The following is a 22295-nucleotide window of genomic DNA, read 5'->3' as shown; positions in this document are numbered from 1 at the left end:
GCCATCAAACACACTGAGGTCTCCTTTGAGTCATATCCATTTGACAATAACCTGTACTACCTTGGGTGTTGAAAGGAAATGTGGCAGTCCCCACTTCTCCCCCCCAAAGAAACAAACAAACTCTACAGCACTTTCAAGCATGCTTTAGAAAGAGAGAGAGAGCTCCGTTCTCCCACCACCTCCACAAAAAGCCATCAACTCTTATATTTAGGAAGACAAGCCAAGCCACAGTCAGGCTGACCTTTATAGAAATCTTTAACCTTAATCTGTGACAGATTACCATTTTGTGCAATTAGGAGACACTAGAGGACCTCTATAACAAGTGTCTGCTTGAAGCCAATCAGCTAAGCACCAAAAATGATGGCAAAAATCAGCAAACTCACAACGGGACTTCTGGAAAAATGTCAAAAATACATTTTTTTTTCAACACTATCATTTAAGCACAGCATGAGAGACAATAGGGCAAATGCAGTGAAGCTCTCAGCCATGCTTTTGAAAAATCTATTTTCTATAGAATAGCTTGCTTTTCACATAGCCTGTTGAATACACTCTGCATTAACTACAGGAGGCAATTCTTAAGGCCCCCCCCTTTCCATATTGCTCACATTTCTGCAAGCAAATTTTTAAAAGTGAAAATATTTCCCACCCTCTGACCAAAGGCACAGACTTCAGGGTTAAAGTACAGTAGTTGTAAGCATTTCAAAATAACATCCCAATACGCTGCTTGCCACCTACAGTATGCCCCCTCCCCTCCTCAGCTCTACAAGCTGCTTGGAAGAAAGAGATTGGACTCTGAAAAGAAGTGCTGGAACTGGGTTCCGGGCCATTCCACCAGAAATTAAGCCCTGTCAATGGCATTTACCCAGATATTTGGCAGCAGTTTCTCCTCCAACTGCCTATGCCAAAACTGCAGTCTGAGGGCAGAGAAGAGGTGGGGCAGAACGGAAAAATAGCCTACTAGTGGTGGTTTTTAGCAGCCTTAATTTTATGCAATGAGTTAACTGGGCACCAGTTTGATACTGGGCAGTGTCTGGCTAATTTCTGGGTTGGCCGTCATAATTCAGTACTGGGAGTTGCACCTGCCCCAATACTGAATATTTGGGCTTAGATCAGCCCACGGCTCGAAGTGGTTTGCCAGCCCCTTAAACTAAAGGCTGAATATCAGGCTTCTGGTTTATAGTATTCACCCCAGTATGGCCCCAGCTGTGAAAAATGGGTGCTTCAACCACAGAAGAGATGGCAGTTTTCAGCTCCTAATTCTGCTGCTTTTTACCCAAGTAAATCATTTGAAGTTTGCCCTCATAACTCATACATTGTTTTACCTGACAGCCTGACATACATGAAGCATAGCCAAAGGCTCTATATTCACATTAAGAACCGATGAGTGACTCCTCTCACCTATCATGCTCTTCGGTCTGCACACAGTGGCTAGTGTTGCGATTCCAGGCACAGTAGGGATCCCTGGCTAAAATACAGTCACTGCAGGACAGGTATTTGCTACAATTTGCCACAGACAACTGCACCACCTCGGCATATGATCCAGCAAAAAGTAGTTTCTGCAAGGGGAACAAGATCAGTGTATCAAAGGACTTAGATGAAGTGATACACATTTCCCTGGCTGATACCATGAGATAATGGCCCATTTCTTGGCTCCTTCAAACTATGGATAGTCAACATTTGAATTAAATTAATCAAAGAGAAAAAGATGCCTGGTCTCCTCATGGACACATTTTTACTTATAGTAACCCGATAGCTGTAACAACAGATAATATATGGCCTTAACCTCCCCAACCTGAGCCCAGCACTCTGTTGGCCTGAGCCTGGGCGAAGAGGCAGAGTGTTGGCCTGAGCCTGGGCGAAGGGAGAGGGGGCACTCTGCCCCCTCTCCCCTCTACCCAGGCTAAACCCAATACTCTGACCCTCCCCCCCCCACCATCGCCCAGGTTTGGCCCAATACTCTGCTCCCTCTCCCCCCAACACTCTTTCTTCACCTTTGCAGCTGAAGCAAATTTGCTCTCTTCCAGCTGCAGGCTTCCTATTGATACATGCCTGTCCATCCCACTACCTCTACCTAACCTTGTGGTTGCTTTATTTGACTTCCCATGTGATTTTGCTTCACATAGTATATGTGTTGTTGCTACAGATGTCTGCTTCCTGCTCGCCCACTGCCTCCCTTTGGCTTTTCTCAGCAAAATATGTACATTATAGAACACAGAATGCTCCTCAAAGCAGAACCTCCATAGACTCTCTGTTTAATTTAATATTTTTTAGAGATCCTTAGCTGGGTGGATATCTCTTATTGAAAATGGAGATTTTTGGTGCTCCAAGTGAGCAGCTTGCAAGCCAAGTGCCTCAGAACTAGCTGGCATCCTTCGAGTTCTGTGGATATGATGCCACTCAGCTTCTACCTCTCTCATTTTTGTATATTTTTTAAAGTGTTCCAATCCTCTGCTAAATGGAACATGCTTAAAACAGTGTCTCATGGGGAAGCCCTGCATTCAATTTATGACTGTTCCCCCCATCAGCAACTGCAACAGAAGCCCTCAACTTTTGTCACAAGATGGGAGCTGCCCGCTGGTTTAGTCAGTACAGTATAGCACTGCACCCAGACAGCTCTGCTCTCCATTTTTAAAAAATTTAGATTTAGCTCTCACCTTTTTCAATATCACAAAGCAAGTCACATTCAGGTACACTAGGTTATTTCCCTGTCTCTAGAGGGTTTATAATGTGTTTGTACAATACAGGTTGTGGCCTGCTGGCTTCTATGTGGAGATAAATTCTTCTCTTGTCACTGTTCCCCAATTTTTTCAAAGAACTTTACAGGTAAGTACCTTTTTGTGGGAGAAGGTCAAGCTCTCAATCGGATTTGCATGCTTAAAGAGCTGTAGTTTCTCTATTACATGTACCCTGGAGCCCAGGTTCACTGCTTTATACAGCCAGCCATTTCCTGCAAGAGAGAAAAAAAATGATCACGAGAACAAAACCAGCATCTTCAAATAATAAAGGATCTTACAAAGCATCATGGACTTCCTGGGCATCCCCTCATGTCTTCCCATCAACAGTACAGCCCTATAGCCAGTCAGGGCCAGCTCACGAGACCATGATACCCACAGCCAACTTTTGTATCGGTGCCTCCCCCCCTCCTCCCATAATCCAGTAGCTCCCTTTCGATTTCAAGTCTTCCTCCCTGCCCCCATTGCAGGTGACAAAGGGTGCCAAAATCCTGAATCCTAGTCTGGCATCTTTCCCTCTCCACTCGCAGAGAGAAATGACAGGAAGAGATACCAGATTAGAATTCTGGAACCCTTTCTCACCAAAGCCTTGGACCAGGGCCTCACGGAGAGCCATGACTGGGATATAGTTACATCAGGCTATAATCTGTTCAGGAAAGACTGGGTAAGAAGAAAATGAGGGAGACTGGGATTATATGATAAAAGATCATATTAAGGCCACACAATTGCAGGATCTACAGGGTAAGGAAGAGGCACTGTGGATCAAACTGGAAAGAGGGAATGAAAAATATATTATAGGCCTCCTTAATAGATGGAAGAAGTGGATAGAGATTTACTAGAAGACATTCACATTATAGTTGAAAAAGGTAAAGTAAAGGTAATAAGAGATTTTAATATGCCAGATGTTGATTGGGGTATCCCTATTGCGGGAACTCCCAGAAGTAGGGAGATCCTGGATTCTCTTTGAGAACTGTTCCAGTAGCTGTTAATGGAACCCACAAAGGATGGGGCCATACTGGACTTAGTGCTTACAAATGGGTAAAGTGTTTCTAATGTTATAGTGGGTGATCATCTGGCATCTAGTGATCACTGCATGGTGTGGTTAGATTTTAGCAAAGCCTTTGACAATGTTCCACACAGGTATCAAATAAACTGAGTGCCTTTGGGATAGGTCCTAAAGTGACAAACTGAGTCAGGAACTGGTTTGAGTGGAAGGTGACAGAGAGTAATGGTCAATGGAGATCACTGAGAAAAGGGATGTTACCAGCAGTGTGCTTCAAGGTTCAGTTCTAGGGCCTGTTCTTTTTTAACATTTTTGTAAGCAATATTGTTGGTAAGATTTGCCTGTTTGCGGATGACACCAAAATCTGCAATAGAGCAGAAACCCCTAATGAAATGGAAAACATGAGGAAGGACCTAGTTAAGCTTGAGGAATGGTCTGAAATTTGGTAGCTAAGATTTAATGCTAAGAATGCAAGGTCATGCATTTGAGCTCCAGAAACCCAAGGGAAAAGTACAGTTTAGGGGGTGAAGAACTTTTCTGCATGAAAGAGGAGCAGGACTTGGGTGTAATAGCATGTGATGATCTAAAGGTGACCAAACAGGTTGAAAAGGCAACAGTGAAAGCTAGAAGGATGCTTGAGTGCATAGGGAGAGGAATGGGCATGTATAAGCCTTTGGTGAGACCTCATTTAGAAGATTGTGTACAATTCTGGAGACCACATTTTCAAAAAGATACGAGTCAGGATGGAGTTGGTCCAGAGGAAGACAACTATAATAAAATGGTTGATGGTCTATGTCATAAGGTGTATGGGGGAAGATTTAAAGATCTCAATGTGTATACTTTGGAGGAAAGACAGGAGAGAGGAGATGACCTAAATGGCATAAATACGAGGCGAGTCTCTTTCATTTGAAAGGAAACTCCAGAGTGAGAGGGCATAGAATGAGGTTAAGAGATGATAGGAGTAATTCAAGGAAATACTTTTTTTACAGAAAGGATGGCAGATGAGTGGAATAGTCTCTCAGTAGAGGTGGTAAAAGCAATGACTGTGTCTGAATTCAAGAAAGTATAGGACAGGCATGTGGGATCCCTTAGGGAGAGGAGGAGATAAGAACATAAGAATAGCCTTACTGGGTCAGACTAACAGTCCATCAAGCCCAGTAGCCTGTTCTCACGGTGGCCAATCCAGGTCACTAATACCTGGCCAAATCCCAAAAAGTAGCAACATTCCATGCTACCTATCCAGGGCAAGCAGTGGCTTCCCCCATGTCTTTCTCAATAACAGACTATGGACTTTTCTTCCAGGAAATTGTCCAAACCCTTCTTAAAACCAGCTAAGCTATCTGCTTTTACCACAACCTCTGGCAAAAATAGTGGATGCTGCAGAAGGGCAGACTGCATGGGCCATTTGGCCTATATCTTACTTCATGTTTCTCATCCGGTCCATAGGTTGAGCCAGCCCTGCAGTCAATGCTCCAATACCATTTGATAAGAAACCCTTGCAGAAATACAGAGGAGGGATTGAAGTCTATTACGAGGCTCTTTTCCAGCTTTGAGGCACATGGGGTAATGGTAATAAAGACCAGAGACAAATGCAGCTATAGTGGGTTTGCCAGATACACACTGACTCCAAGAATATCATCCCAGTGAGGTGACAGGGTCCAGATTACATATGGCAAAGCAACTACACTGATCAGACAGCCCAAGTCTACCAGATATTTCCAGTCTGTCTGCCCTTAATACTGCCAGGCCTCTTGGCAAGAGACATAGCAGTGTTGCATAGCATGCAACAGGAGCAAAACAGAGCTGTGCTGGGTCCTCACAGCATCATCCCCGGCCCCTGTGTTCACCGTCTCACATAGACAACAGACATGAAAAAGAAGCAGTGGCGGGGAAACAGAAACAAGACAGAAGCAGGAGCAACCATCATTCTCTGCTGGAAGCTCTATCCAAAATGCTGAGATATTACTTCCATTCTTCCTTCTCCTCCTCTGCTCATTACAGAGGGAGGAGTCTGCAAAGACAAAGCAGCCTTTCTACTGCTCTCCCTATGGTGCTCTTGCTGCTTCTGCCAGGCCCTGGAGGTAGGTTTGGGAGAAAGAAACAGAATACTGTGATTTGGGTAAAGAAAGATGGAGAGATAAGGGGACAGGAAGTAAGGCTACAGCAGGATGGAAGGGGCCAAGGGAAAGGAGATATGCTGAGAAGAACCGGTGGGTGAGGAAAGGCAAGCAGAAAAAAAAAATGTACAGATGCAGAAAAGTAGCAGTAGGGAGATGAGAGACGTGACATGAAAAACACAATTTCACACTGGAAAAGAAAAACAGATAAAAAGAAGACTGCGGAGCCACTGACTTGATCATCCAGGTTGAATAAGATAAACATAGAAACATAGATGACGGCAGATAAGGGCCATAGCCCATCAGGTCTGCCCAATCTACTGACCCACTTTTTATTTTTATTTTATTTAATAGCTGAAATGAGCAAAAGAAAATATATGAGCAAATATATGGAAGACTGGATGACTTTAAGATTAACTATAAAACATCAAGGAGGACCCTTAAGTGCGATGATGGTCCTGGAAAATCTCGCTGTGGCTCCAAATGCATGAGATACAAGACTGAGCACTTATTAAATTGCTGCCAGTGAAGAAAAAAAGGATTTAAAAAGTAGTGGGGCTTAGGGGAGTGCAGCTGAGACCCATCCCGATCACTGGAGTCTTCAGCTGGCCAGAATTGGGAATCCCCACTAGCCATATCACTACTGGGTAGACCTGTGCCTCCCAGTCCACCCATGGCTATGCCAGTGTTACATAAGTGACAATTATAGGAAAAATTCTGAAGTCAAACTCATAACAAAAGACTTCAATCTAAATCGTTCAAGAGATTAGAATATGGAATTTCCCTGAATAAACCATATCCAGAAGAAAACTCAAAAGTGGATTCAAAATAGCTGAGCTGATTTCCTTTTCCCATGCTTCATGTTTTTGAAGATCTAAAGAGGGGGGAAGGGTTCCTTGGGCTGAATAGTTTAACTCAGAGATTTTAAAAGAAGTCTGCACATCTCAGTAGTCTAAAATAAATAAACAAATCATAATAAACAGATAAATCTAATAATCCAGTTTCTGTGAAACGAGACTCTCCCTCACATAGCCAGGGCCAGTTCAGGAGACTGTAATGCCCTAAGGGAAAGAAAAAATTAAGTTTGGCACCCTGCATCAAGCTCTCTTCCAGCCAGCCCACACCCATCAGCTCCTAACCAGCCAACTCCCTCCCCCCATCTGCCTGCATTCACCGGCTTACTCCAGGGATCTGGAGGGGGAGAAGGGGACAGAAGGAACCTTCACTCGCTACTATCCTGGTGGCCACCGCCTTCAACAAGATACTGCTAACCCCTAGCAGTAGTCTTGTGTACAACCTCTAAAAGTGTTCAAGATACCATAAAAAGGAAAAAAGCTCCTCCGACAGTTTGAACCCTTTAGTACCAAGAAACTACCGCTAGAGGTCAGCGACACCATTCTGAAGAAGCCAGTCACTATGCAGGACCTCATCATCTCCCGAACCACTGGGGTGAGTTGTGGTGGGGTTTAGAAAGGGGAGGGACTTGGGCAGGGGTCACATTGAGCTCACTGGAATCCCGAGGACTGAAGGTCCTTCCTGAGGGATGGGATTGGAGGGACCTCAATATTGCCTGCACTGCAGATTTAAAACACAAGAACAGGGAGTACTTGTTCTCATGTTGAAACCTGTAATCATGCCAGTGGCAGTGCAAAGAGGAGAGCACAGAGGCCAGGGAAGAGCAGCACACTCTGGCTGCTCTGAAGGCTGAACTGGCAAGGCAGGTTTTTGGAGCCTTGAGCTCTGGCACCCTGGGCCTTATTGCCTTAAGCTGGCCCTGATCATAGCACAGACCCCTGCCAGCATGTGCCTGAGAGGAAAATGGGAATGAACTTCTGCTTTGTATCGAGGAGCGGGAGTATTCTTTCATAAAATCTAAACAGAAAATCTCTCAGTCTCTTTGATTCAGAAACTGTAATACTTAATGCTGGTGAGGCTGCAATTGATCCAAATAGGAGCCCTGCAGTCATCCTCCCTCTCCCCTTGTACTACTAACCTGTACCAATGAACAGGACATCATACAACTTCTTGTCCAGCCCCTGGACTTGGTCCACCGCCAGCTGCGTAAAGTTTTCATCTTTCTTCACCAGCAGGGGCTTGTGCTGCCGTGGCAACACATACCCATCCATCAACGGGTGCTTCTTGGCAAAATTCAGGGTATTATCTGGTAGCTCCAGGGAGCTGTGAAAGCCGTTATCTCGGTGCCAGTTTGTGATGCACTGAACAGAGAAGAGCATGCGTGTTACTTCTATACAACTTATTCTCTTGTTGCCAGTCTGATGCACTACACAAAGTGGATGGGCAATGTGGCATTTTGTTTAACGTCCCTCTGAACCGAGGTGTGTTCCTTTATTCACGTTCCACTAAATTCTGCTTAGAGGGCACAAGTTTTTACAGTATAGCCTTGGCATGTGTTGAATCCCAAAGCTTACCGATCCAGGCCGGGGGCTGGGCACCTGGTCAGAATATCGTGCCCACTTCTGGGCCTGCTCCCGGTACTCCTTGTAGGGCCCCTCAAACACTTTCTGTATATCTTCTATTGTATATTGGCATACGGCCGACATGCTGATCTCCCCACTACAGAGGGACAAAAGAAGATCAAAGAACAGAAAGGAACATGGATCAGTTTGCAAGAGGCCAGATGGGAGAAATTCAGCACAATCACAGGCCCAGCTGGAAGAAACTTCCACTGTTAGAAGTCTAATACTACCCCTGAGGGAGATAAGGTGATTAAAGAAAGTGGACCCCTCTTGTACCCATCCCCCAGAACAATTAACTAGAGGCCTGCTCCATCTCTGTGTTCTTAGGTAGTATCTATCACAGCTCTGCTGAGGAGATTGACAGCAATTTTACGAGAGACAATTTTACAAGAGAAATGAACACAGGAGGTAGACTCCGAGCAGCTGAAACTCCTGACACTGCCAGTAAAGTGCGTGAAACTGCCGGCACCTTGGAAAATATAGAGTAGTTCAGAAAGCATTTGGGTCGATCCCAGTTCACGGTCTAATGTAAGGGAATGAAGAAAGCAAGCTGAAAGCTTTTACCAGCAGGCCTTGAAGACCCCAAAGAACTGTGTGTCACGCCAGGTGTTGCCATTTAGTGTGTACACAGCCTGCAACTGGTTGAAATGCAGCTGACGATCCGGGACAGAGCAGACCAGACGAGCCTTCAGGAAACTAGTCCACTTCTTCTGTAGGGTTCTAGCACCTCCCACGTCACCCTGAAGAGAGGAGCATTCAGAGGAAGGAATCACCAAACTGAAATGGGGACTCGGACACCCCCAGCCCTGCAATACACTGAGTCATATCACTCTTCTCATCCCTACCCATTCCCCACCAACACTGGGATCTCCTGGTAACCAATCAGGGCAGAGATGACTTTGCTGCCTTCATAACCTGCATCTGTAGCTTTATGACAGATCTGGATACCCTTACCCAGCTATAAGACCACAGAATGTCTCAGGAGAAAGCAGAGGGCTGAATTATTTGATATCAAAAATATTTCTATGCAAATGAGACTAAGTTTTATACCCTCTGTGGCCATTTATATGTTAGGGGAAAATACCCCCCACCCTCCCAAATATTACATCACAGGAGAAATAAAAACAGATATGCACTACTTTTTGTACTGGACACACAGGGGTCCTGGGCTTAGGTCCACCTCCCCCCCTCCCTGAAGCCATGGCAGCTGAAGACCACCTCCTCTGATCTGGCAGCCAGAAATCTCCAAGCACCACAGCTAGCAGCAGTGTACCCAAGTTGCCACCAGCTGCAGTGTTTGCAGAATTCTGGCCACCAGACCAGAGGAATGTAAGATTAGGTTTTTACCTTCGATAATCTACTTTCTGTTAGTCCCTTCTGGATTCTATACACTATGGGGCTCATAATCAAAACTTTAAAACATCCAAAAACCAGCCTAAATCGGCACTTGAACGTCCTAATAGTAGGGACGTCCAAGTGCCAATAATCAAAACTAACTTTCTGGGCATGCAACAGCACTTCTAAGCTGCTGTGCATCCAGACAGCAAAGAAGCATGTTGGAAGGTGTGTTATGGATGGGAAGTTTCTCAGTGAAGCAGCAGTCTGGCTCCACGGAACTGCATCCTTTCCACCAACAGGGAACTACCAGAAAGTGGTCTCAAGCGAACTTTTAAGTAAAAAAAAAAAAAAAAGAAGCAGAGAAATTCAAAAGACTTCTGCATGGATTACTTGCAGAAATTGAAACTGGATATAGCTCTAGCTCTCAGTCTAAAGGGGAGGAGCACATGCTCAGAAAATTTCTGCAACTCCTGGATTGCAGGTTGGGATTGAACACCTAGTGTATGGAATCCGGAAGGGACGTAACAGAAGAGGTCTTGAGCTGGTAGGGCTTTGCATTTGAGCAGGGGGCATGGGAAAAAATTTGGTGCCCACCCACTTGAGTCCAGGGCCACTGCCCCCTCCCTCTCCCAACACGATTAGCTATCTGGATAAGGCACTGAACACAATACAAAGATCTGTGATGCACATATTCCAGTTAATAAATTCAAAATAAAACAAATCACTTTTTTCTACTTTTGTTGTCTGAACATTTTATTTTTCCATCCTGTTGGTCCAGATTTGTCTCTTCTGGCCTCCTATATCTTTTGATAATTCCCTTTCCAGTGGTTGCTGTTCATTTTGTCTTTTTCCTCTCTCTGTTTTGTTTCATTACCTCACTACAAGTCTCTGATATACCTGATCTTCCCTTTTTAGTTCTTCTCTTCCTTTTTTCTTTTCTGCCTCTCGGTCCACTCAATTTTTCATCTCCCTTTTTCACGCTCTAGTTCTCCCATTTCCCATCTCACTCCTTTCCCAGTCTCCTGTTGCTCCCTGTGACCCTGGACAAGTCACTTAATCCTCCACTGCCCCAAGTACATTAGATACATTGTGAGCCCACCGGGACAGATACGGAAAATGCTTGAAGTACCTGTATGTAAACCGCTTTGAGTGTGGTTGTATAACTACAAAAAGGAGGTCTACAAGTCCCAATCCCTTTCCATCTTTCATCTACTCCTCATTACTACATTTATACCTTTGTACATTTGCTCCTTCATCTCCTTGCCCCCTCTTCAGTCTCTCCCACATTATCCTACAATTTCCAGTATGCCCCCTCCTCCATTCTTGTAGCCCGGCATCTCCTCTCCCTCTCCCCCTAGGCCCTCTTCTGAAGTCACTTCCTGTTTTTGAGGGCAGGACCAGAATTGGCACAGGCAGAATATGCAGAAGAGCAGCATTATTGAAGGTCCCATAGCTTCTCTCTGCCTTATTGCTGTTTGCCGTGATGTGTAGCAGCAGAAGAGGAAGCAGTAGGCATAAGAGTGGTACAATTTTGGTGCAGTGGAGAAGTGCACCATCTCCCTTTTCAGAGGGCCCTGGCACAGCAGCTTTCCCTCTGCTGAGATCCGCCCCCTGTGACACAATTTCCTATTTCCTGGGTGGATCACAGCAGTAGGAAAGCTTTGCGGCAGCTGCAGGCAGTTTGAGAGGATGGCTACTGAGCTAGGACCCCTCTGAAAAGACTGATTTTTTAAGAATACTAGGAAGGTGAAGGGAAGGGAGGGAGATGGACAGTGGTGGGGAGAAGAGGAAAAGATGCCCGGACTACAGGGCACCTTGGAGCTACGGGGTCCAGGGTAGCTGCCCTATTTGCCCCATCCCCCTAAAGCTGGCCCTGAATATAATTCCTCTTGAATTACTACTGAAAAGAGACAAGAGTGCATAGCTTGTAGAGGAAGAAGGCACTTCCACTTTTCTCTACATGGCCTGCAGTATTTTCTAACTTGTTGCATTTCCCCTGCTTTAGATACAGAGCCTCTCTGTCTCCTCAACCTTGCCGATTGTATATTCCACATCCTTTTCCCCATTTCCAGTTCTCTTACTACAGCACACCCTTTCGTACCTTGCAAACTCTGGCAACACGAGCAACTGCCTGCTCTGCATAGCAGTCATATTCCACAGCATGTTCGCTGAAGAAGAAGTATATCTTGTCATCATCGCCAATGCTGCTGTTAATGCTCTCTTTAACATAGGCTGAGCCCACAAAATTTGGTTCTGCTGGGGAAATAAGAACATAAGAGGGTGAAGAGACTTTATACCCGTCAGCTGTCAAAGCCAGATCCTTTCTCCTTTCCCTCCACATTCTAAAGCAGGAAGAGTCTCTTACCGTTAAGCCAGGAGGCCAAGTACTCTGTCTTCATACCGTGATGCTGGCCCAGATTCCTAAGGATCACTGGTTCTGTGCCCAGGAAGTTATTCAATGTCGCAGAATACAATGCACCATCTATGGAAGAGCATCCCAAACGTGGTATGATTAACAGACACAGAATATGGCATCAATCCCATGACACAGCTGCTTGCTATCCAAATTCCCTGGTGGACCTTAGGACAGAATAATGTACTAGGGCATCTGGTAGGAGCCAATAATGTGAAAAGAATGTAGGCGCTTAATTTCCTTTATAAAACACTAGCCTAACCGGATATGAGCGCATCTAACATTTAGAAGCACATTTAGAAGCACTTATGCCAGTCACATGCACATAACATGTAGGTAAACATTAGCACCTATTTTACAGAACTGCCCTGTTAACGCTTTAACCACTTCAAAAACACATAAGGCAGATCTCTCCAGGATAGGATCACAGGGATTTGGGAGTTAATCCATCCACCACAAACTCGTCTTTCAGAACACAAGAGCGTCTCTCAAGAAACAGGATGCCCTAAATCAGGGCTGGATTTAAGTTATGGCTGCCCATAAGTCTTCTCCTGAAATCATGGGGAAAGGGGTGGGGGGTTTGCCCCTTCCTTACTCATTGCCCTTACCTGGATCCTCCCTTTTATGCTACCCTGATAAATTTTGGCTCGCTCACAGCAGCCAGATGTACTTCTTCCTTAACTCCCCAGTACAGAATCTTTCAGAAATCATGTGCTGACAGGCCATGCAACACCTCTTGCTCTGGCACAGTTTCTCATCTCCACGGAAACCAGTGCATGGGGTGGGCATCACAGGGCCTAGCAGCACGCAAGTGCCAGAAGGTCTCATGCCAAAATATTATTAAGGAAGAAGTGTTGTTGGCTGCTGCAAAACTAAGGTACAGCCATAGCAGACCTGGATTGAGGCACGCCTAGCAGTAACGCTATGGCGCCTATCAAAATTTGGCATTGCAGGTTGTTGCTTACATTGCCTATACTTAAATTCAAGCCTGCCTTTACTGATCCAAAAGTGTGTCAAGCCATTCTCTCGTCTCTGACTTATTCACCTTTACATCACCCCATTCAAAGATTTTCTGATTTATACAGGGGTTTCTGTAGGAATAGGAATGAGGCAGCCACAAGACCCTGAATTACCTGAGCTACAAAAGTGCTCAGAGGTCATTAGGTCCCAACAGAGGGTATACAATACTGCCAAGAGCTTTCAGGTCTCTTAAGAGCCAGGATATGGAAGGCACATATCTTTCTAATTTCAGGGTATACAGGGACTCCAAGATCCATCTGTATTAGGGCCAGTAGCATTGACAGAGCTAAGTTCTGAGCTTCTTCGCTGAGACATATGATTTTGGTCAGCTTTAGAAAAGACCTCTCCCCCTCCACCCCTATACACATACTATTTAACCAAGGAGTACAGCAGAGCAAAATATTTTCCTAATTATGTAGTACTACTATTTAGCCACAGTTCTCTGTTTATAAAATGCTGGAGTAATTGTCATACCCACAAGCAACTTTTCCTGTGTAAGTGCCCATAGGTTTCCATTTCTTTCCATCTTGGCACAATAGAAGGAGATTTTAAAGCTATACCTGCCCTAAGATCAGTGCTCAGCATGGAATGGCCAGGGGATGGCAGACAGGAAAGGAGGCTCCCCCATATAAGTTCACATCAACACCCATAGCTCCAGGGAAGCCAGGGATATAGACACCTGCAATCAGGCATACAGCCCAATCACTAATGGTAATCAGGGAAGAAGGAAGGGTTTTACAAGAGGCAATCACCCTTTTTACAATACTCTTACTCCCCTACATAGTACCTACCAACTATGAGGCTACTGTGACCCTTGGTTGGATCATATGGGCACTTTCCCTTCCCATCCTCCAGAGAAAATTGATCCAGGGTAAAACTTGACAGGTCCTGCAAAACCAAATAAAGAATTAATAAAAAAAAAAAAAAAAAGAGTCAGTTACCGGGTCATAATGGCTTTATTAAAATCAAGGAATAAAGTAAAAAACAAACAAACAAAACCAGCCTTGAAATTAGATACCTTGATAATCATCTTTCTAATAAATAGGCACATCATTCTTGAACCTGTGGGGGGGCTGTGTATCGCTGATCGCTAGATCTGGTGTACAGAGCTTCATTTACATTTTTCTGCTCCGCCTCCCCTCACTCTAGACTGTGCTGTATCTCCTCAGTTTTATCAAAGCAGATGGTCAGCCCTATAGAGTAGACATAAGAGGGAGGGGTATTGGGACTCTCTCAGAGAAAACAAGTCTGTTGTGCTCATATAACATTTAATACAAAACATTTGTAACATACACAAGGTGGAATGAACAAACCACCTACCTGGGTGCTGGAGGACAAAGCAGTTATTAGTCATTTCCTCATTTAGACAACTTTTTCTGGATTTCCATAGGAATTCTTCATTCTGTGTTATGGCTCCTACTCTCTGGAATTCTTTGTCTTTTTACCTTCGTTCAGAGAAATCATTTGTAACCGTCAAGGCATAATTAAAGCCATACTACTTCTCTTTGGCCTTTAGCTCTTAACTTACTTCCTCCTGATGGCTAGGCAGATTTAAATTCTGTAGGCAGATTTAAATTCTTTGTTCCCTCCCTTATCACATTGTTCATCCCTTTCTCCAACCTTTTTATTTTTATTGTAATCTCTGATTACCTCTTTCCCCATGTTCTCAATTGTTTTCCTTTATGTTTTGTCTTCTTTCTGTTCTTAACCTATTTAATTTGTTTTGTGTGGGGTTTTTTTGTTTTTAATTTTTTTTTTGTAAATCGCTTAGATTTGCCTTCTGGTTTTATATTTGCGGTATATTAAATAAATTGAACTTGAACTTCTCAGACAATGCAAAAGCGGTGGCCTATGTCAATCAGCAGGGAGGCACCAAGAGTGCACCCCTGCGATTGGAAGTCCAACTGTTGTTTCAGTGGGCAGAAACACATGTAGCGGAAGTAGACAATGTTCAAACGGACTTTTTCAGCCAGCAGACAATGGATCCTGGCATTCAACAACATTGTGATAAACTGGGAGCAGTTGCTGTTCGATTTAATGGCATCAGCCACCAACAAGAAGGCTGTGCGGTTTTACAGTCGCAGATCTGAGCCAGGAAGCGCCGGCTTGGACTCTCTAGTGTAGCCATGACCACAGGCGGGATTTATGTATGACTTCCCTCTGGGCCAGTGATAGGCAGAATACTTCGAAGAATAAGGATGTGCCCAGGCCTAGTGATTCTTGTTGGACTGTATTGGCCAAGGCAGCCATGGTATCCTGATCCTCCAGCAAGCTTCTCAGTGACTGCGTCGATGCCAAATGTACCAAATGAACGGCAGGCAAAGCCAATTGGTGAGCAGTCAATGAACGTAGGCTATGCGAAGGCTTATAGTGAACTAATAAGTGCTGGCTTTTCCCAAATCTACATGGTTTGGTGCTTGAGCATTGCCCTGTGGGCTTTTGGAAGAAACTCTCTGTTCTCCCCCCCCCCATTGAAATAGATGCCTAGATACTCCAGGGATAGTGTTGATTCCAGGAGAATCTTGCGGACGTTTATGACCCAACTCACATTCTGCAGAACTGGAATACTTGTTCCACTGCTCTCCTGTCTTCATTTTTGGACGGAGCTCTTATCAGCAAATCATCCAGATAAGGATGCCCCTGTATTCTTGCCATGAGCAGGTGTGCTGCTATGATAACCATCACCTTGGTTACAGTGCATGGCGCCATTGCCTGTTCAAACAGAAAGGCTGAGAACTGGAAGTGCTGTTACAGAATTTGGAACCTCAAAAAACTACCCGTGGTCCAGAAAAAAAAATGGCATCATAACTGCCTTTTTTTTTTGGGGGGGGGAGGCTGCTGTGGAGCTGGATCCTTGAGACTAGGAGTGCCTAGTGACCCCCAAATCTTTAAAAGACAATTTGCTCATGGTTTCTTTAGAAGCCGAATCTCCTGCCAACTGTCTGATCCAAAGCATTCTGTGGGAGAAGATAGCAGAGACTTTGCTCAAAACCCTGGTTATGGAGGTGGGGGGCCTTGTCCCTAGCCCCAGGAACATTCAAAAATGACTTCTGGAGACACCTCCCCCCCCCCCCCCCCCCCCGATTTCTTCCATAGGCCTGTACTAACTGTTCCATGCTGGTGCTGGGAACTGCCTCAGCTGAGACTGCAGCCAGATAAAATAAGAAGACTTCTGCCTCGGACAAGCCTGGAAATGCCTGGAAGCTTGTTTTTTCCAACTGTTCTTCAGTCCACTTGAAGGATTGAGACCTCAGACCCCCACCTAAACTAGCACAAAGTTGGTGGGTGGGGGAGGGAGAGGGACACAGTCAGCACCCGATCCAAATATTAAAACCGCCACAGTGCCATTCAGCCTCCACTCAAGCTCTTCTGTGGACAAAATCTGGAGCGAGCCAGACAGGTGCCCTGCAAAACAGGCTCCTGCTAGCTACCCTGAGAGTCTGTCTTCTTGAAGTAAGAAATGCCCCAGTAAAACTGAGGTCCTCTCGCAGCATGGAAAAGCCTCTCGACCAGATAAAAAATCCCGAGTAAAGGAACAAAATAAACATGAACAGAGCAGAGCAGACAGGCCCCTACCATCTCACATGTAGAGAAGAAAACAGGAGATACAGCGCAGCCCAGAGTGAGGGGGGGGGGGGGGGTGAAGCAGAAAAATGTAAATGAGGCTTTCTCTACCAGATCTTGCAATCAGAGATACATGAACCCCCAGAGGTTCAAGAATGATGTACCTACTGCTCTAGAATAACACTTGTACAGGTGTGGGCTGGAAGGGCCTGCTGAAACAAGCAGATATGCTGGCTTTATGGATGTGTGCAGGGAGGGAGTGGGGGGAATAATTTGATCTCATAGCTCCTGCTGTTCCAGCCTCTTTCAACTTTCTCCCAAAAGGACACCTAGCCAGTCAGTTTCAGGATTACCATGATGAATATGCATAAAAAAGATCTGCATACATAGATGCTATATATCTCATGCATATTCACTATAGAAATGCTGAAAACTTGACTGGCTAGGAACGCTTCTAGAAGACTGCTAAGAAGCAGTGCTGTAGAAGATAGTACAGAAGCTGTAGGGATAGGGTAGTCCAAAAAAATTAAACTAACACATTTTGTTTCTCCACAAGGCTATGAAAAACTCACAAAATTTTACTTAAAACAAAGTTTAGGGGTCGCCCCACCTCATTCTTTTTTAACTACCACTAAGCTTAACAGTATTGTAATTCTTGTGCACTCAACAAATAAACAATGGTCTACGACATAAGAGCTGCCTTTGATGCAGAAGGAAACTTCTTTCGGTGGCTGGCCACTAGCCGAAACAAATTGCTTCTGTTCTTCATGTTTTGTCAAAGTATCGTTGTATTTTTCAATGAGGCTTATCCCTCATTCTCCTGTATCATGCCATCAATTTTGGGGAGTTGAAAAAGCCAGAGAAGGTTGATTTAGAAGCGCTCTGGCAAGCCATATCGGTTATGGACTCCAATCTAAAATTGACTCTTTTAGCTATTAAAAGTGATTATGGGACTGTCCATTCCAAGGTGGAGCAACAGGGGGTATTGCTATCTACTTTAAAGGAAAAAGTGGAGAAGCAAGAAGTTAAGATTAACCATTTCTACTTCAACTGCTTTCATTTCATTAAAGAAAGATCATATATCTCACGAAAAATGGAAAATTTTGAAAATCAATCGAGAAAGAATAATTTAAGACTTTTAAACTTTCCTAAATGTCCTATCATCTTACCAGTGGAGATGGTTAGGAAATATTTTCAAGAGACTTTGGCCATACCGTTGGAAAATTTGCCCCCTATTGTGACAGCTTATTACTTCAATATTAGGAATTTTCAATGGGAATCTACTCCAGCTGAACTGCCTGTAGATAGAAAGGCGGATATGAATTTATCTTCATTTTTGGAAACTTCTTTAGAAGTAGTTACCGATAGAAGTACCATGCTTGTGACTTTTGCTTTGGAAAGTGACAGGGAATTTGTTCTTCATCTATATTTCCGTCATATGAATGACCAGTTTTTAGGCTCAAATGTTAGAATTTTTCCAGATTTGTCTCAAAAAACCCAGAGACGTAGGAAAGAACTCTTGGCCTTGAGGCCTAGAGCTCTTGCTCTGGGGGCAACATTTCTTGTTAAGTATACTGCAAAATGTTTTGTTACCTATCAGAATAAAAATTTTTTGTTCTTTGAGCCTAAACAACTTACAGAATTTATAGAGTCGAGAGAAAGGTTGGTAACCGTACCTGATGTTATATGATTTGCCAGCGGCTATAGGAAGGTGTATCTTTTGCCGTCTCTTTTGTAATAGGTTAGTAATTTCCTCAGTGTTTAATTTCTACTCTTGATCTCTTATATTGTGGACTAAATAAGAGCTATATTTTCTTTTTTTCTATATTTAGTATTTATAACTATATTTCTGGATCTGTAACAAGTTATGTATATGCTTGTAAAATTGAAAATGCACTAAAAATTAAAGGGGAAAAAAAGAAAGAAAGAACTGTGTTCTCTGTGTTACAAGATTTTCAAAGGTCTCGGGTTCCGTTTCATCTATACACATGAGATGTTGTAGAATGTCTGGCAACGGTGGACACTAAGTTTTGCACCATTCGTAGCTTGGTTTCTGGTGGGATTCTGCCATCAACAAAGAGAACAGCAGACAGATGTACAAAGATGCAGGCTAAATTTATTAAACCAAAATCATGAATGCAGTTAATGTTACCATCTTGAACCAAACCAAAGGACCTGACACGGTCCGTGTTTCGGTAAACACGCCTTTTTTCGCCCTGGCGGAGGATTCAAGATATTGTCTCATTATCGTTGCTGTTACTCTTAGAGGCTAAGTTTTTGTTTGCGGTTTTATATGATACCTTATCCACCTGGGACCCCTGAAGAAGGCGTGTTTACCGAAACATGGATCATGTCGGGTCCTTTGGTTTGGTTCAAGGTGGTAACATTAACCGCATTCATAGTAACATACATAGTAGATGACGGCAGATAAAGACCCGAATGGTCCATGATTTTGGTTTAATAAATTTAGCCTGCATTTTTGTATATCTGTCTGCAGTTCTCTTTGTTTTGGCTTGTGCTTTATTCATTGCAGACTGTGTTGGGTTTTTTTCCTTTTGTTGTTTGGGATTCTGCCATCAAAAAGGCAAGTGCTGTTAGGTGCTCGGACAGAAACCATAGATGTCTGGAAATGGCTGTGAACGCCTTGTTTGCAACAGTTTTATTTGTATAGTTTCTTTGACTTCCTAGTGCAAGAGACTATGCATTGTATCCTGGCTCAATGCCATACCGCCATTGCTGACACACAATAACTTATAGCTTTCCGGTAAAGGTTTTCCTTCATCATAGTGATAAAAATTGACCAGTCAAAGAACATCCAGTCTAGCAGTTGACAGCTTGACTTCCCAAGGAGCCAGTTTTTGGGTGCAGATCGCAAACTAGACAATGCCATACAAACTATGAGCAATCACCTACATATACAACATATAAGCAAACAGTCCATGCTAAGCTGACCTCTAAATATTGTCTAATCAAACTTAAATTTGACACATAGGACCTACCAAGTGGACAAAAATAAGCCTTGTGAAGACAAGATTTGACAAAGTTGATTTTTTTTTTTTTTTTTGCATACTACTGTGGACCACTCTACTGTAGGGGAATGCTTATGGTTCCTGTAGTCCCTCAGAACTGGACACTATAGGGAAAAGGTGCAGGATGCTGGCTGTGGAAGAAGTCACAGCTTCTGCAGTACCTGACTCTTTCAGGGGGTCGTGCTACAGGAAACAGTGCATGAGTGCTGGTTGTTCAGAGAGCATAACACAAGAGATACTCACAATATAGCTGCACTTGGGCTGGAATGCATAGGTGCCGCAAGTGTACATATGAGAGGAGTTATAGTTCTGCAGGAAACGAATATAGTTGGAACACTCTGTCTGCAGGGGAAAATGTTACAAAAATGTACATTAAAGTCATGAGCAGGAGGAATAAACCTGTAATTACCTATTTGCACTTAAGCAATGAGCAAAAACACCACAGAAATTTAGAAAACAAAAGAGTGACACCCCTCAGGGCCCTAAAGAAAGCCTCAGCCTTTCCCACATCCTCTCCCCCCAAAAATGGAAAATCTGATCTCCAACCTGCCTTTAAACACTAAGAAAAAACCCTTACTCACAAATCATCCACCTCCTTTTAACCCTGCCCTCATGTGTACCTTGTTATTTTTGCCTTTCTGGATGCACTCCAGCTTCTTATCCTGTGGAGCTTCCCAGATAATCTATCACACAAAGAAGAAAACAAAATAAAACTTCCACTCAAATTAGGAAACATTTATTTTCAGCTGTAGTAGTTATAGGCCTGACTCACTGAATCTCTTTTCCCATAGACCCAGAATAGGCAAAAAAAATCCCCCAACAACTTAGACCTTAAATCAATTCAAAAGTAAATTGAACAGGAGCCAGATTCTCAATCTAGTCCTCAGGTCACACTTGGCCAAGCTGGAGGATTTCTGCCCTAGGATGTTTTCTGTATTTTCATAGGGGTCAATATTCAAAGCAATTTACCAGCCAGATATGGCTCCTAGCCAGTTAAATCGCTAGTGCTGAGTTATCTGCCGATATTCAGCGGTACTAGGGCTACCAGACATCCAAGAAAACCTGGGACATGTCCTCTTTTTAAAGGACTATCCGGGTGCCCAGAGGAATTTCCAAAACCCAGCAGTCTGTCAGGGTTTTGGAAGTCCCCAACCTCAGGCCCGCATCTGGAGAGCATTTGCGCATGCGTGGACGTCAATGTGATGACATCATATGCATGTGTGTGACATCATCACGTCAACATCCGTATCTGCAAAGACATCCTCCAGACACGGTCTCGAGCTTGGGGAGGTTTGTGTAGGGGCTGGAGGTGGAATGGGGCAGGGCCAGGTGTTTTGTTTTTTTATAGAGGATATCTGTCAACCCTAAGCAGTACTTAACCGGTTAGTACCGCTGAATATCACCACTGACCACTAAACTCAAAGCCGGCTATCTTGTGGGCAGTCCAGGGGCAAAGTCAGCCCTTATATGGTTAAGTAGCAATATTCAGCACTTAACTGCGTAAGTTTTATGCAGTCTGATTTAATTGCTAAAGAAAGTCCTACAGCTTAGGTGGTTAAGTGCTGAATATACACGAATAACACCAGCGGTTAAATAAAAAATCGCTCATTACCATTTTCTGAATATCTACTCCATAATAAAAATGGTCGAGATAGAATTACAAGCAATGGAGGCAGTACATGCAAATGTCTCATGCATATTCATTGTTGATATTCTAGAAACCAAGTTGGGATGAGAACTCTTAATTTTAAAGGGAGGAAGATTGTTGGATGTAATTATATAGAACATGCTAGGGGATAAATTGCTAATCCAGCAATTGTGAGACAACTACCTCAGTTCAGGAAGGAATTTTTTTAACCAACTCAGGAAAAAGGGAGAAACTTTATACTCTGCATCTGGAGCCAAAGAAAGCTTTTATGCAAATCATCAGGAAGCTGGACTCCGTGTATCTTCAGGGCTGGTTCAAGAGTATTAGATGCCATAGGTGAACTTTTAGCCTTAGCCTTATGAATCCACCCCCAATTATCTTTCAGGCCTCTAACCCATCCCGCCAAAACTATTACAATTAAACTCAATCAGGATTATTGCATCATCATCTATCCCAGAACAATTCTGTTAAAATTTGCATAGATGTATATCACAACTTTGAATATTAGCTCCCCCCCTTTTATGAACATACGTTGACGTTTTTTGATCGCCAGCCATGGTAGTAAAAGCGCTGACGCTCATAGAATTCCTATGAGTGTTGGAACTTTCACTGCTGTGGCCAGTGCTAAAAACACTAACACGGCTTCATAAAAAGAGTGTGTGTATAATTTTTTTGTATGTACATATATAATGAGGACAACAAAGCCATTCGCCCAAGTAAATAACAATGCATGAACTATTTGAAAATTGTTCACTCTTCTTGTGAGTAAAAGTACATGCTTATGGTTCTTTTGAGTTTGTGTGTCATATGATTCGACTGGAACTCTTCTTTTCTGTCCCCACAAGCTTCCGCCCTAGGGGATACCTAATTTTCCAAATAATAATTAGGCCATCTTTGTGTATCTATGTTCTCTCTGACTTAACCTACTCTAAATGAGGGCATCAGCCTTCAAGC

The 22295-nt window shown here is 43.7% G+C and overlaps 1 protein-coding gene across 4 annotated transcripts in view; it reads right to left on the bottom strand.

Moving 5' to 3' along the window:
* The window catches only part of SEMA4C (semaphorin 4C), a 100848-nt gene that overhangs the window by 6325 nt on the left and 72228 nt on the right, over window positions 1–22295 (bottom strand). Inside the window, exons 4-13 of one of the 4 annotated variants that reach the window (XM_033950258.1) lie at window positions 20314–20376; window positions 19937–20035; window positions 13892–13988; window positions 12033–12149; window positions 11769–11923; window positions 8894–9069; window positions 8282–8426; window positions 7846–8068; window positions 2832–2947; window positions 1399–1556 (exon numbers count right to left, since the gene is read on the bottom strand). In XM_033950258.1, the coding sequence (XP_033806149.1) occupies window positions 1399–1556; window positions 2832–2947; window positions 7846–8068; window positions 8282–8426; window positions 8894–9069; window positions 11769–11923; window positions 12033–12149; window positions 13892–13988; window positions 19937–20035; window positions 20314–20376 (1349 nt within the window). The other 3 variants (XM_033950259.1, XM_033950262.1, XM_033950260.1) reach the window with 3 other exon arrangements.

The sequence above is a fragment of the Geotrypetes seraphini genome, chromosome 6, assembly GCF_902459505.1.
Source record: "Geotrypetes seraphini chromosome 6, aGeoSer1.1, whole genome shotgun sequence".
Taxonomy (NCBI): Eukaryota; Metazoa; Chordata; class Amphibia; order Gymnophiona; family Dermophiidae; genus Geotrypetes; species Geotrypetes seraphini.
Note: the sequence above shows the minus strand (reverse complement) of the source record. Positions and strands in the feature narration are given on the sequence as shown.